Source organism: Babylonia areolata, chromosome 14, assembly GCF_041734735.1.
Source record: "Babylonia areolata isolate BAREFJ2019XMU chromosome 14, ASM4173473v1, whole genome shotgun sequence".
In the NCBI taxonomy this organism is placed as follows: Eukaryota; Metazoa; Mollusca; class Gastropoda; order Neogastropoda; family Buccinidae; genus Babylonia; species Babylonia areolata.
Genome location: NC_134889.1, coordinates 14,011,322 through 14,026,939, shown reverse-complemented (window position 1 = coordinate 14,026,939; position 15,618 = coordinate 14,011,322). Strand labels below are relative to the sequence as shown.

The 15,618-nt window shown below is 47.8% G+C and overlaps 1 protein-coding gene across 1 annotated transcript; it reads left to right on the top strand.

The window, feature by feature from the left end:
- The first annotated feature begins 211 nt into the window (after window positions 1-211).
- On the top strand, window positions 212-14,870 carry LOC143289614 (uncharacterized). Its single transcript, XM_076598656.1, has 10 exons — window positions 212-215; window positions 757-814; window positions 1,862-2,099; window positions 3,086-3,164; window positions 7,496-7,611; window positions 10,168-10,268; window positions 12,629-12,744; window positions 13,859-14,078; window positions 14,325-14,566; window positions 14,788-14,870. The coding sequence occupies exons 1-10, from the start codon at window positions 212-214 to the stop codon at window positions 14,868-14,870; spliced, it is 1,257 nt and encodes a 418-aa protein (XP_076454771.1).
- The last annotated feature ends 748 nt before the right edge of the window (window positions 14,871-15,618 follow it).

Sequence of the window (15,618 nt, the reverse complement as noted above, 5' to 3'; positions counted from 1 at the left end):
CACAGACACCGGGTCCACGAGGAGGCCAAGTAGATTGTTCCGTTGTTGATAATAATAGCTGATTTAATAGCTGATAGAGGTGTTGGTTGTTGTTGTTCTGTTGTTGTTGTTGTTTGCTTTGTTGGGGTTTTTGTTTTTTGGGTTGTTTTTTGTTGTTGTTGTTGTTGTTTTTGGGGGAGGGGTGTTTGGTTTTTGTTGTTATTTTTTGTGGATGGGTGGGGGTGGCGGGGAGGGGGTACATGTCTGTGAAGCGCACACTTTGAGCTCTATTTTGAGGGAGAAAAAACGTTGAATGAGTTCTTCTTCTTATTATTATTATCATTATCATTGTTATCATTATTATTATGATTACTAGTACTGTCATCATTATTGTTATTAATGATAATATATCATTATTATTATTATTACGATGATGATGATGATGATGATGATGATGATGATGATGATGATGATGATGATGATGATGATGATGATTGTTGTTGTTGTTGTTAAGTGAGGTCTTGTTCTGGCTCGTTGTTGTTAGCGTTGTTTTTAATTGTTGTTGTTTTTTTTAATGTTTTTTATAATCCGTTATACCTTTTTTTTTCCCCTTGATTTTCCGACATAGGGTATCTTTACGTGACCTTGTTTGATCAATGTATCAATGCTAATCATATAAAAAAAAATATGGGAAAAAAAACTTTAAAAGGTCCAACAGCCTTTAACGACCACAGGGTATAGTTAATTCATATCCACTGTTTGTGTGGTTCACCACAGGAAGGCGGGGCCCGGTCCGCTCCTTCTGCAGTTTTGAACTTTCCCCATCCATAGACAGGTATCATTCACACGAAGTGAAGTGCCTTTCCCGAGGACAACACACCATGCCGAAACGGGGCCTCGAACTCTGATCACTGGTGAACACCGGGTGTATAAAGTCCAGCGCCTTACCACTTCTGCTGCGGCGCCTCCATAATTATGATAAAGTTGCAATGACGGAAATAATCATGCGTGTGTGTGTGTGTGTGTGTACTTGCAGCGGAGTGTGTGTGTGTGTGTGTGCGTATGTGTGGGTGGGTGGGTGTGAGTGTGCTTGCAGCAGAGGTTTGTGTGTGCGTCTGTGTGTTTGTGTGACAGAGAGCGAGACAGAGAGAAAGGTAGAAGATTAGACTTTAATCTAAAACTGTTAATCCTTCGTAAGTTAGAAAGTTGAGGTTTTTCGTGTGTTTTTGATTCAATATTGTTTATGTTATATTTTTACCATTTTAAAGGCAGTCAACACGCTTGTCAGTATGGGTATTTGAATGCGGATTATTGATAGACAACCATTAATTCACCCACCATCTGTTTGCTCAACGCTCGGCTTATATCACAGAAAAGAACGACATAAGTTTACAGCTGGGCCAACAGCTAAGTGAGAGCTGTTTGATCCATGCTTTCTCCTCTGCAGTGGGGAGTAGTTTACAGTTCAGTCTTTTGTGAAGGACCATGACTCTGAAATCAGGAGGCAGGATTGCACTGGTTCTTCGTGCTGTAGCTTCGAGGGCTAGAAATTTGGAGGCAATACTGCACTGGCTCTTAGTCTCAGTGCTGCAGCTTTTGGAGTGGGAGGGAGACGGCGGGGAGGGGGGGGGGGGAGTCGGCCTATTGGGAACCATCAGCGCCGACTGTTCTAAAAACCCTCTTGGCCGAGAGAGTGGGGATGTGACTTGGGCAAGACACTCTCCACACTGCAATCCAGTTCTGGCCCAGATAGACAGGACAGGAGATGCCTGCCCCCTCTGCTGTTCTGGTGGTCGTAGGTGGACACGACCGACCATCCTACGCACAGTTACTCGTCCTCCCACGTATCCTTTCAGTCATTGACCCATCTGTCCTTGCACAGGGTGGTGCGGCAGTTCCACTTCCACGGGTGGAACCCACCCCCACCGGAAGAGTCCACCCACCAGCCCTCCGCCGCCCAGTGGGACGGGTACGGCTCCAGAGGACAGGGGGTTGGGGGTGGGGGGCAGCAAGCTGACAGGACGCGCTCCAACCTCCCGCCCACCGAGGGGAGGTGGAGGGGGAGCCAGGAGTGCCCTCCCCCTTCCGCCAGGTCCACGCTCCTGACTCTGTGTGACAAGGTGGAGTAGTGAGGGGTGGGTGTGGGGTGCTGGTGGTTGGTGTATGTGTGTGGGGGGGGAGGGGCGGGGTCGGGAGGTGTTGGGGGTAGGGCGGGGGAGGGTCGGTGGTGGTGGTGGTGGTGGTGGAAGAGGATAAGGTTGGTTGACTGTAGCGCTGCTATTGGTGATTTTCTTTTTCTTTTTTAACCCTTCCTTTTCTGTTCATTGTCATCGTCTTTTTGTTGTTGTGTTTATCTCACTAGCTTTTTCTTCTTGTCATTATTATTATTATATAATAATATAGTTGTTATTGTTGTTATTGTTATGTCATCTCCTTGTCATCTTTCATCTTAATCCTCCTCATCATTGTAGTGTTGTTGTTATCATTGCGTGGTCGTAGAGGTATTTGTGTCGTTGATGCCGTTTCGTCGTGTGTTTTTTTTTTGTTTTGTTTTTTACTGTGGTATCGTTTGTGTCGGTGCCCTCCTTCATCGTCATCGTCATCATCATCATCATCATCTTCTTCTTCTTCTTCTTCTTCTTTTTCTTCTTTGTCATCGTCGTCGTCGTTATCATCATGATCATACCATCGTCGTCATTGGCATCATCGTCGTCGTCGCCATCATCGAATTATCATCGTCGTCATCATCAGCATTGTCGTTGTCGTCGTCGTCATTATCATCGTCGTCGTCGCCATCATCGTATTATCATCGTCGTCGTCATCATCAGCATTGTCTTTGTCGTCGTCGTCATTATCATTGTCGTCGTCGTCATTATCATCATGATTATCATCGTCGTCGTCACCATCATCATCATATCATCATCAGCGTCGTCGTCGTCATTGTTATCATCGTCGTCGTCATCATCGTCGTCGTCGTCATCATGATCATATCATCGTCGTTGTCGTCGTCTTCGTCATCATGTCATCACATTCATGGTGTCATCATCATCATCATCATCATCATATCATCATCATCGTCGTCGTCACCGTCATTGTGTGTGGACAGGTGAAGCAGTGGCAGTTAGAGGTGAGCTTGGATTCCACCCCCATCCTGGTGCACTGCCGGAACGGGGCCCAGTGTTCAGGTCTGTGCGTCTGTGTGTGTGTGTGTGTGTGTGTGTGTGTGTGTGTGTGTGTGTGAGTGAGTGAGTGTGTGTGTGCGTGTGAGTGTGTGTGTGTGTGTGTGTGTGTGTGTGTGTGTGTGTGTGTGTGTGTTCTTTCTTTAATTTAAGGTATTTTCCCATTGATCGATAATAAACATGAGTGGATGTACGCGTGTGTGTGTGTGTGTGTCCGTGCGTGTGTGTGTGTGTTGTTGATTTTGGATTTGTGTGTGTGTGCGTGTTTGTGTGTGTGTGTGTGTATTTGTTCTTTCTTTGACCTAGCGTCTTTTACCTTTGATCAATGATAGACGTGTGTGGATTCGTGTGTGTATGTTTATTTATATATATATATATGTGTGTGTGTGTGTGTACAACATTTCGTATTTCCGAATGCTAGTGCACAAGTTGTTTCACCCTGATAGAGGGACCAGTATGTCCAGAAGAACGCTGGCACGTATATGGCATTATTTGTATGCACCTCCATTTCCGGAGGTCTGTCTGTCTGTCATGGAATGCTACCCAGGCCACTATGTGTGATCCAGTCGAGTGCAGACCTCACACACTGACAAACACAACGTCTGTTTGGATCCAGGCGAACGCGGAGCAGGCTGGGTTATATGAGCGATTTTCGCAGTGCTAAAATGGCATAATCTTTTCACGGCAGTGTTAAAAAAAATTCCCGAGTTAATGAAATTCACGCTGTCTCAGGAAAAGTCTCCTTAGCTTCTTGTGCTTCTCCTTCTGCTACTTCTGCTTCTCCTTCTTCTCCTCCTCCCCCTTCTTCTTCTGCTTCTTCTTCTTCTTGTGCTTCTCCTCCTCCTCTTTCATCTTCTGTTTGTTTATTTCACTTGTATATTTTCATTGCTGTCAGTATTATCGGTTAATAGAAATAAGAATAAGAATTTTTTTAATGATAACGATGATGATAATGATGATAACTACTACAGCCACTACTACCACTACTACTAATAACATAATAATAATGAATACTTATACAGCACACTGTTCAGAAATCTGCTCTAGGTGCTTTACAAAAACACTTTTGTTTGCATAACACATTGCATCAATGTCACATACTCACACCCAAATGTGACTAAACACACACACACACACACACACACACACACACACACACACACAATGCATACATATATTTTAACATACATGTGTACCTAACAGCTACCCTCAACACATACACACATATGATGATGGAGTCTCCCGTCGGACCGACGGATGAGTAGGCAGGCAGGCTTATTTGTTGGTGTGTATCCTCATATGGGAGAAGAGGCCGATTCTGGATGCGCAGCACTTCCCACAAGTGTTGCAAGGGAAAACGTCTCCAGAAGTTGGGCCCTGCTTCTTTCGCTTACGCTTCTCCTTAGTGGCCAGCGTTCTCTTATTTTCAAACGTTTTTTCTGCCACTACAGCACAGCATCCTCCAAACGGTCAAGAGCATCAGTTTCCCAGGAAGCGATGTCTATATCACAGGCTTTGAGGTTTGTCTTCAAGGTGTCCTTGAAGCGCTTGCAGGGTCTTCCAAGTTCGCGGTGGCCTTCCTTCAGCTGGCCATACAATAGCATCTTCGGGATCCTGTTGTCTGTCATGCGGGCAACGTGTCCTGTCCAGCGTAGCTGGCACTGGATCAGCAGGCTTTAGATGCTGGGCAGGCCGCTCCTCTCTAGGACCTGGAGGTTGGATACGCTGTATTGCCACTTTATGCCGAGGATCTTTCGTAGGCATCTCTGGTGGAACTGCTCAAGTTGTTGAATGTGACGGCGATACGTCGTCCATGTTTCACAGCAGTACAACAAGGTGGTCAGCACAACAGCTGAGCATGATGCCTTTGTTGTTCCACAGCCTGTTGTGGAGTGTGCCAAAGGCGGAGCTGGCCTTGGCGATGCGCAGCGTCACTTCTCCATCAAGGGCTCCGTTGCTGCATAGGGTGCTGCCCAGGTAGCAAAACTTGTCGACTGACTTGGTCTCTGTGTCATCGATCTTGATTGCAGGTGGGGGGCGGAAGCACTGGTGTTCTGTGAGCTAGCTGGTTGGTACATGGACTCTGTCTTGCTGAGGCTGATGGTGAGTCCAAAGCGCCTGCAGGAGGTTGAGAACCTGTCCGTAATGAACTGCATGTCCTTATGGGTGTGTGCAGCAAGTGAAGAGGAACTCTCTCAACAGTGCCTCAAACACCCTGGACCTAGCAAGGAGTCGCCGCAAGTTGAAAAGTTTGCCATCTGTGCGAAACTGAATGTAGATGCCCCGGTCACAGTCTTGGAAGACGTCAATCAGCATGGCAGAGAAGAGAATGGAGAACAGTGTGGGTGCCAGGACGCAGCCCTGCTTCACTAAATTTACCACGGGGAACGGATCAGTATTTTCCTATACTCTCGCCTGCTTGCCATCGTGTATTGACGCAATCAGCTGGATTAGGCTCTCTGGGCAGCAGAACTTTAGGAGGATCTTCCACAGACCACGGCGGTTCACCGTGTCGAAGGCCTTAGTCAGGTCTACGATGACCATGTGGAGCTCCTTGTTCTGCTCACAACACTTCTCTTGCATCTGGCGTACGGCAAACATCATGTCACATGTTCCCCCGCCTGAGCGGAAGCCGCACTGTGCTTCAGGGATGACTGTGTTGGAGACATGGTCAACCAGTCTGTTCAGTAGAATGCGGGCGATCTTGCCGGCGATGTAGAGGAGAGAGATTCCACGGTGGTTATCGCAGGATGTTTTGTCTCCCTTCCGTTTGTAAATGTGGACAATTGAAGCATCCTTGAAATCCTGGGGGACCTCCCCACTCTCCCAGATAAACTGGAACAGGGCGATCAGCTTGTCTGTCAGCACCTCGCCTCCATACTTGTAGATGTCGGCCTGGATTCCATCCGCTCCTGGTGCTTTTCCTGACGTTGTCAGCTTCAGGGCCTTCCGGGTCTCGGCCTTGGTGGGAGGGGCAGCTAGTGAGTCATTGACTGGTGGCTGTGGGAGGGCTGCAATTACCTCGTCAAATACGGACGAGTCCCTGTTGAGGAGGGTGTTGAAGTGCTCTGCCCAGCGGGCAAAGATGTCTTTCTTGTCTGTCAGGAGGGTGGTCTGGTCCAAGGCTCGGACAGGGGTTGATCCTGTGACTCTCAGCCCATACACAGCTCGGAGACCATCATGGAAGGTCTTCATGTCGTGAGCATCAGCAGCGGACTGAAGCTCTTCGGACTTTCTCTCCCACCAGGTGTTCTTCATCTCACGCAACCCCTTCTGTACGAGTTGCTTGGTTTGCAAGTACTGGTTCTTCTTCCTCTAGCAGTCTTTATCGGAAATGTGATCCTGATGCCGTTTATGCAGTATGTTCAGGAGCTTGGAGATTCCAGAGTCGTTCTCGTCAAACCAGTCTTTGTGGCTCCTCTGTACAAAGCCGGGTGTGTCAGCTGCTGCTGTGTACACAGCATCTCTAAAGGTGCTTCATACCTCTTCTACATCAGTCGATACAGGAATTTCAGGGAGAGCTGCTTGGATTTGTTGCTGCAGCACGTCCTTGGTGATAGGGAGGCGGCGGATGTTCAGCTTCCTAGTGGGTTTCTGCCTGGCTGGTTGGAGCTTGCGTGAAAGTCTGATGTTTATCTTGCTGCATACCAGGCGATGGCCCAACCAACAGACTTCCTCTCATGCAGCGTGTAACGGAAACATCACCTCTGTCCCTTTGCCGGACAATCACATAGTCCAGCATGTGCCACTGCTTGGAGCAGTGTACAAAACACTATGGGATTACATCAACATACCTGTGTACCTAACAGCTACCCTCAACACATACGCACACATAGGCACGCACAAACATACATAAACAGACGTGCGCGCGCGCACACACACACACACACACACACACACTACACTACACTACACTACACTACACTACACTACACATTCATATACATGCATGTAGTTAGGTACACATACATATGTATACACACATAGTCAAGCACAGCTAACGCAAAGGAAGTGGACCTGCCACACTTGAACTTATTGCTGAGGGAAAAGGTTTTGGGACGAGATTTAAAAGATGCAAGGGAATCAGAATGACGGAGGTTATCAGGGAGCTTGTCCCACGTCTTTGGCGATTGAAAAGAAAACGATCTGTGTCCATAGATCTTACTTCTGACGTGAGGTATCCTGAGAAGTCGAGTATCAGAGGAAGAACGGAGCTGACGAGACGGAATATAGATATGGAGGAGTTCAGAAAGATACTTGATACTACTGCTGTTATTATTATCATTACTGTTATTACTATCATAATCACTATCATCATCATTGTCGTTGCTGTTCAGGTTTGTTCGTGGCCGCATCTCTGATGACCTCTCGTATGGACGAGGAGAACTTGGTCAGTGTGTACCGGACCTGCAGGGCCCTCCGTAAACTCTGCCCCCGGGCAGTTGGCAACTTTGTGAGTCCTTCTGTTCTGTGTGTGTGTGATAATGTGCGTGTGTGTGTGTGCGTGTATGTGTGTTCATGGTATGTGTGTGTGTGTGTGTGTTCATGGTGAGCGTGTGTGTGTGTGTGTGTTCTTGGTGTTTGTGTGTTTTTTGTTTTTCGTTTTTTGTGTGTGTGTGTGTGTTGTTGTTTTTTTTGGGGGTGTTGTTGTTGTTGTTGTTGTTGTGTGTGTGTGTGTGTGTGTGTGTTTGTGCTGTGTGCTTTTCTGTCTGTGTTCATGCTGTGTGCTTTTCTCTGTGTGTCTATGCTGTGAATGTTTGTTCATGAGGTGTACATGTGTGTGCGTGTGTGTGTGTGTGAGTGTGAAAGTGAGAATGAGACAAAGAGAGACAGAGAGAGATAAAGATATATTTACATGGATGTATCACATCCGTTCAGTTTTCGACTACTACTACTACTACTACTACTAATAATAATAATAATGGTAATGATGGTATGATTTTTTTTTAAATAAGAAATTAACAACAGCAACAACAAAACTGTTTTGACAGGAGCAGTACAGGTTTCTGTACAAAACACTATGGGATTACATCAGCCTGCCCTCCTCTGGAGAATATCGGTGATAATGGTGCTGTGCTCCCAGGAGCAGTACATGTTTTATTTGTGATGGGGATACTTATATAGCGCCTATCCTCGGTCGGAGACCAGGCTCTAAGCGCTTTGCAAACACGGGGTCATTTACACAAAAGGCTGCCTACCTGCGTAGAGCCGACTGACGGCTGGCATCGGGCGCTCATCATTTGTTTCCTGTGTCATTCAGTCAGGTTTCAAGCACGCACACATACACACTCAGACAGACATTTACGTGTATGACCGTTTTGTTTATTTACCCCGCCATGTCGGCAGCCATACTCCGTTTTCGGGGATGTGTATGCTGGGTATGTTCTTGTTTCCACAACCCATCGAGCGCTGACATGGATTACAAGATCTTTAACGTGCGTATTTGATCTTTCGGCGTGCGCATACATACGCAGGGGGTTCAGGCACTAGCAGGTCTGCACATAATTATGTTGACCTGGGAGATCGAAAAAAATCTCCACCCTTTACCTACCAGGCGCCGTTACCGACATTCGAAACCGGGACCCTCAGACTGAAAGTCCGTTTTATCCACACAGCTATTGCGCCCATCCATACAAAACACTGTGCGATTACACCAACCTGCCCCCCTGTGGAGAATATCAACAACAACAATGATAATAATTATAAGTTATGATGATGATGATGATAATGACAATAATAACAATAAGAATAAGAATTATAACATTGTTGATAATAATAATAAATAATAATAATAATAATAATAACCCACCCCTCTGGAGAATATCAACAATTATAATAATAATACTAGTAATAATACTGATTATAACAACAGCAGTATAATGATGACATTACTGTGCTGACAGGAGCAGTACAAGTTTCAATACAAAACACTGTGGGAGTACATCAATAATGATAATAATGATGACATTACTGTGCTGACAGGAGCAGTACAAGTTTCAGTACAAAACACTGTGGGATTACATCAATAATGATAATAATGATGACATTACTGTGCTGACAGGAGCAGTACAAGTTTCAATACAAAACACTGTGGGAGTACATCAATAATGATAATAATGATGACATTACTGTGCTGACAGGAGCAGTACAAGTTTCAGTACAAAACACTGTGGGAGTACATCAATAATGATAATAATGATGACATTACTGTGCTGACAGGAGCAGTACAAGTTTCAATACAAAACACTGTGGGATTACATCAATAATGATAATAATGATGACAATACTGTGCTGACAGGAGCAGTACAAGTTTCAATACAAAACACTGTGGGAGTACATCAATAATGATAATAATGATGACAATACTGTGCTGACAGGAGCAGTACAAGTTTCAATACAAAACACTGTGGGAGTACATCAATAACGATAATAATGATGACAATACTGTTCTGACAGGAGCAGTACAAGTTTCAATACAAAACACTGTGGGAGTACATCAATAATGATAATAATAATGACAATACTGTTCTGACAGGAGCAGTACAAGTTTCAATACAAAACACTGTGGGAGTACATCAATAATGATAATAATGATGACATTACTGTGCTGACAGGAGCAGTACAAGTTTCAGTACAAAACACTGTGGGAGTACATCAATAATGATAATAATGATGACAATACTGTGCTGACAGGAACAGTACAAGTTTCAATACAAAGCACTGTGGGAGTACATCAATAATGATAATAATGATGACAATACTGTGCTGACAGGAACAGTACAAGTTTCAATACAAAGCACTGTGGGAGTACATCAATAATGATAATAATGATGACATTACTGTGCTGACAGGAGCAGTACAAGTTTCAGTACAAAACACTGTGGGAGTACATCAATAATGATAATAATGATGACATTACTGTGCTGACAGGAGCAGTACAAGTTTCAATACAAAGCACTGTGGGAGTACATCAATAATGATAATAATGATGACATTACTGTGCTGACAGGAGCAGTACAAGTTTCAATACAAAGCACTGTGGGATTACATCAACCAGCCCCCCTCCGGAGTAGGCACCCGTGACTGTGGGGTGTCCTCTCTGGACAGTCCGTGAGTCTGTCTGTCTGTCTTGGCTGCATGTCTGTCTTGACTGTCTGTCTGTTTTGTCTGTTGGTTTTGTCTGTCTTGACTGTCTGTCTGTCTTGACTGTCTGTCTGTCTGTTTTGTCTGTCTGTCTGTCTTGACTGTCTGTCTTGACTGTCTGTCTGTTTTGTCTGCATGTCTGTCTTGACTGTCTGTCTGGTCTGCATGTCTGTCTTGACTGTCTGTCTTGACTGTCTGTCTGTCTGTTTTGTCTGTCTGTCTGTCTTGACTGTCTGTCTTGTCTGCATGTCTGTCTTGACTGTCTGTCTGTCTTGACTGTCTGTCTTGACTGTCTGTCTGTCTGTTTTGTCTGTATGTCTGTCTTGACTGTCTGTCTGTCTGTCTTGTCTGTCTGTCTGTCTTGACTGTCTGTCTGTCTGTTTTGTCTGTCTGTCTGTCTTGACTGTCTGTCTTGTCTGCATGTCTGTCTTGACTGTCTGTCTGTTTTGTCTGTCTGTTTTGTCTGTCTGTCTGTCTTGACTGTCTGTCTTGACTGTCTGTCTGTCTGTCTTGTCTGTATGTCTGTCTTGACTGTCTGTCTGTTTTGTCTGTCTGTCTGTCTTGACTGTCTGTCTTTTCTGCATGTCTGTCTTGACTGTCTGTCTGTTTTGTCTGTCTGTTTTGTCTGTCTGTCTGTCTTGACTGTCTGTATGTCTGTCTCTCTGTCTGTCTGCATGTCTGTCTTGACTGTCTGTCTGTCTTGACTGTCTGTCTGTCTCGTCTGTCTTTCTGTCTCTCTGTCTGTCTGCATGTCTGTCTGGACTGTCTGTCTGTCTGTCTTGACTGTCTGTCTCGTCTGTCTGTCTGTCTCTCTGGCTGCATGTCTGTCTTGACTGTCTGTCTTGACTGTCTGTCTCGTCTGTCTGTCTGTCTCTCTGGCTGCATGTCTGTCTTGACTGTCTGTCTTGACTGTCTGTCTGTTTTGTCTGTATGTCTGTCTTGACTGTCTGTCTGTCTCGTCTGTCTGTCTGTCTCTCTGGCTGCATGTCTGTCTTGACTGTCTGTCTTGACTGTCTGTCTGTTTTGTCTGTATGTCTGTCTTGACTGTCTGTCTGTCTCGTCTGTCTGTCTGTCTCTCTGTCTGTCTGCATGTCTGTCTTGACTGTCTGTCTGTCTGTCTTGACTGTCTGTCTTGTTTGTTTGTCTCGTACAGCTTTCTTGTCTGTCTGTCTGCCTACCTTGTCTGTCTGTCTGTCTGTCTGTCTCTTGTCTCTGTCTGTCTTGTCTGTCTGGTCTGGCTGTCTTGCCTGTCTGTCTGTCTGCCTGTCTTGCCTGTCTGTCTCTTCTGGCTGGCTGGCTGTTTTGTCTGTCTGTCTGCTTGCTGTCTGTCTGCCTGTCTTGTCTGTCTGTTTTGGCTGGCTGGCTGTGTCGTCTGTCTGTCTTGTTTGTCTCGTATAGCTGTCTTGTCTTTCTGTCTGCCTGTCTGTCTGTCTCTGTCTTGTCAGTCAGTCTGCCTGTCTTGTCGGGTCTGTCTCTTGTCTGTCTGTCTCGTCTGTCTATCTTGTCTGCCTGTCTTGTCTGTCTGGTCTGGCTGTCTTGCCTGTCTGCCTGTCTGTCTCTTCTGGCTGTCCTGGCTGACTGGCTGTTTTGTCTGTCTGTCTCTTCTGGCTGTCCTGGCTGACTGGCTGTCTTGCCTGTCTGTCTCTTCTGGCTGTCCTGGCTGACTGGCTGTCTTGCCTGTCTGTCTCTTCTGGCTGTCCTGGCTGACTGGCTGTCTTGCCTGTCTGTCTCTTCTGGCTGTCCTGGCTGACTGGCTGTCTTGCCTGTCTGTCTCTTCTGGCTGTCCTGGCTGGCTGGCTGTTTTGTCTGTCTGTCTGCCTGCTGTCTGTCTGCCTGTCCTGTCTGTCTGCCTGTTTTGGCTGGCTGGCTGGCTGGCTGTTTTGTCTGCCTGTCTCGTCTTGCTGTTTTGTCTGTCTGTCCTGTCTCGCTGGCTGGCTGTTTTGCCTGTCTGCCTGCTGTCTGTCTTGTCTGTCTGTCTATCTTGTCTGTCTGTCTTGTCTGTCTGCGTGCTTGTCTGTCTGGCTGTCTGTCTTTTTTTCCGATGAGTCTTGTCTGTATGTCTTGCATGTTTCTCTTGTCTGCCTGTCTGTCTGTTTGCCTGTCTTCTGAGACTGTCTTCTTTGTCTGTTTTGTCTGTCTCTCCGCACTATCTCTCATCTCTGTCTGTGTTTTCTCTTTTTGGTCTGTATATCTCTGTCTTGCATGTCTGCCTTGTATGTCCTACCTGTCTCTCTTGCCTGACGGCAAGACCCACGCGTGGTTGACTACGTAGCACACACACACACACACACACACACACACACTGCTCACGCACGCGTATGTTTCAGAGATCCGGAGTACAAGAGGGGGTGGGGGGAGACGCCGACGGAGGAAAGCCGACGCCCCAGTTACCAGTACGGGGACAGCTACAGCTACAGAACCCCCAAGTCTGATCTGCCCCCAGGTAACTTTTGTTGTTGTTGTTGTTTGGTGTGCGTGTTAAAAATATTACTCCCAGCCAGCTGCCGCGTGGGTAGAAAGCCCGGTTGTAAATCATAAACATAGGATACAGGGTCAGTTCCACCAAGGACAGGGGTTTTCTGTACACTCTTTCCCCTACCTGGTCTGTATCTCAGTCGTGGACTTTCATGGTGGACGCGTTTGACATCATTGTTATCTCCTCCGCGATCTGCCTGTGGAGAGCAGCTTGGATTTCACACAGATCAACCACAGACAACATCCTGCCCGCTGACACTTCGATACTGAAAAAGCATCTCAGGAAATGGAAGATTTTGCCAGAAATGCCATTCCGATTAGCTTCCGATGTTGCTGTTTTCTGTTGTTGTTTTTTTGCCAAGACATAAGAAAGAGTGCCACCATCATACGGTTCGAAACATCCGAACTTCACTACACACATACACACACACACACGTGCGCGCGCGCGCATCCCCCCCCCCCTCCCCCCCCCACTCACTCACACACACACACACACACAATATTATGTTTAAAAAAAAAAAAAGATCAGTTCTATCAACTGTTTAAGAAACGAGTACATTTATGCTCGAAATATGTAGGATAATACAAGTAATAACAGCAACAATAATGATAATGAAATAAAATAATAACAACAACAAAAAACAACAATACTAATAATGATAATAATGATAAATTCATTTTTAAAAAGTTTCTCTGTATGTGCGTGTGTGTGTGTGTGTGTGAATCAGAATCAGAATCAGAATGTCAGTTAAACCTGAACAAGGTTAAAAGACACGCATGCAAAGTTACTTGAAACCACGCACACAAAAAAAGCAAAAAAAAATAGGTAAATATTGAACAAGAGATTGAACGCCTTCTGCACGCTATGGCGTTTTTGGCAGCAGTTACTGACAGATTTCCCAAACAGTCCCACAAGTTTGTCTTCCAGTATTAGCTGACTGAGTTTAATAATATTTGGAAGGTATTTTTGAATGTTTTTTATGAATTCTATTCTAATTTGTGTGTGTGTGTGTGCGCGCGCGCGCGTTTCTCTGTGTGTGTGTGTGTGTGTGCGTGTGCCTGTGTGCGTGCTCCCTGAACAGACAGGGAGCGGCACGTGTGCGAGATCGCGGAGCCGACGGAGACTGAGGAGGAGCAGACAGAAGGCTCGGCCACCCGCGTCAGTGACTACTACAGCGTCTCTACCACGCCACGTCCCCTCCTCCACCACCACCAGTACCACCCCCACCACCAGCGCTACTCCTCCACCACCTCCGCCTCCAACAACGACGCCTACAACAACCACCGCTTCAGCCCCCTCCAGCACCACCACTACCCTCACCCCCAACCCCACCACTCTCTCCCACCCCGACTGACGGACCGCCCCCCCAGGCAGGAGCGAGGGGGAGGGGGGACCTACCCTTGCCACTACCCTTACCCGTCCCCTCGCAGAACCCCCACCCCGTCTCGAGACGCGGCGGTGGGGTGGTGGGGAGGGTGGGAGGAGACAGGGGGAGGAGGAGGAGGGGGCGGGGCGACCCCACCACCCCCGCCCCCACCCGCGCCCAGGACCTCCACCCGGAACCGGCCGCGCTCCAGCCTGGCCGTGTCCTCCTACCCGGCACCCAGCCCATCCCCGCTGCCCCGGGTGCGCACCCACTCCCTGTCCCCCATCCACCGCTCGGGTGGGGAGCCGGGCTACGGCTACGGGTACGCTCCCTGCACCACCCCCACCACCACCACCACCACCTCCCCGTCCAGACGACGTCGCCGAGAGAAGGAGAGGGAGATGGAGAGGAGGAGGAGGAGAAGTGGGGGGAATCGGAGATCGTCCACCACCTCCAGCATGGGAGAAGAGGAGGAGGAGGACGAGGAGGAGGAGGAGGGGGGAAGAAGAGGCAGAGGGGCTCCCCTTCGGCGGGGTGGGGGAGGGGGCCCAGTGAGGTCGGAGGCGGTGGTGGAGGAGAGGACGGAGGTGGAGGTGGGCGGGGAAGGGGTGGTGTACCGACAGCGCGTGACGGACACCCTGCAGGACCTGTCCACCAGCACGCGCTCCGAGTCCGACGGCTGATGACCCCGCCCCCGAACCCCCTCTTAACCTTCACCTTCATTTGACCTTGACCCTGAAGGTCGCACGTGGGGGTATGAGTAGGAGGGCGGAAGTGGGTTTATGGGGTAGGAGGAGGGGGGGCGGGGAATGGGGAGCGGCAGGGAGGTAGAGGGTTGGGGTTTGTGAAGGTAGTGGGGAGTCCAGCATCAGCGTGTACGTTTCGGGCTTTTATTGTTGTTGTTGAGGTGGGGGAGGAGGAGGGAGGGAGGTGGGGGGTTGGGGGGGGGGGGGGGGGTAGCCGTGGGGGGGTAGCGAAATTGAAGTGAGGGTAGGGAGGGTTAGGGGTCTCCCCGTGTGTGTGTGTGTGCGTGTGTATGTGTGGTTTTGTGTGCGTGCGTGTTTGTCTTTGTGTGTGTGTGAGTGCGTGTATGTGTGTGCGCGTGCGTTTGCGTGTGTGCGTGCGCGCTTGTGCACGAGAGTGTGCATGCGTGTGTGCGTACCGCGCGCGCGCGCGTGTGTGTGTGTGTGTGCTTGTGCGTGTGTATGTGTGTTTGCATATATGCGCGCGCGTTTGTGTGTCCCCATGTATGTATATGAGATTATATGTGCACGCGTGTGTGTGTATATGTGCGCGCGTGTGTGTGTGAGAGAGAGAGAGAGAGAGAGCGTGTGTGTGTGTGCGCCTGCATGTCTATGGTAGAAAGGAAAACGTTGAATTCATAGATTGAGGATGAATTGTTTTCGTTCTTTGTTGGGGTTTTTTTTGTTTTGTTTTGTTTTTGTCCTGGGGGATAGGGGTGGGGGTGAGGGGTT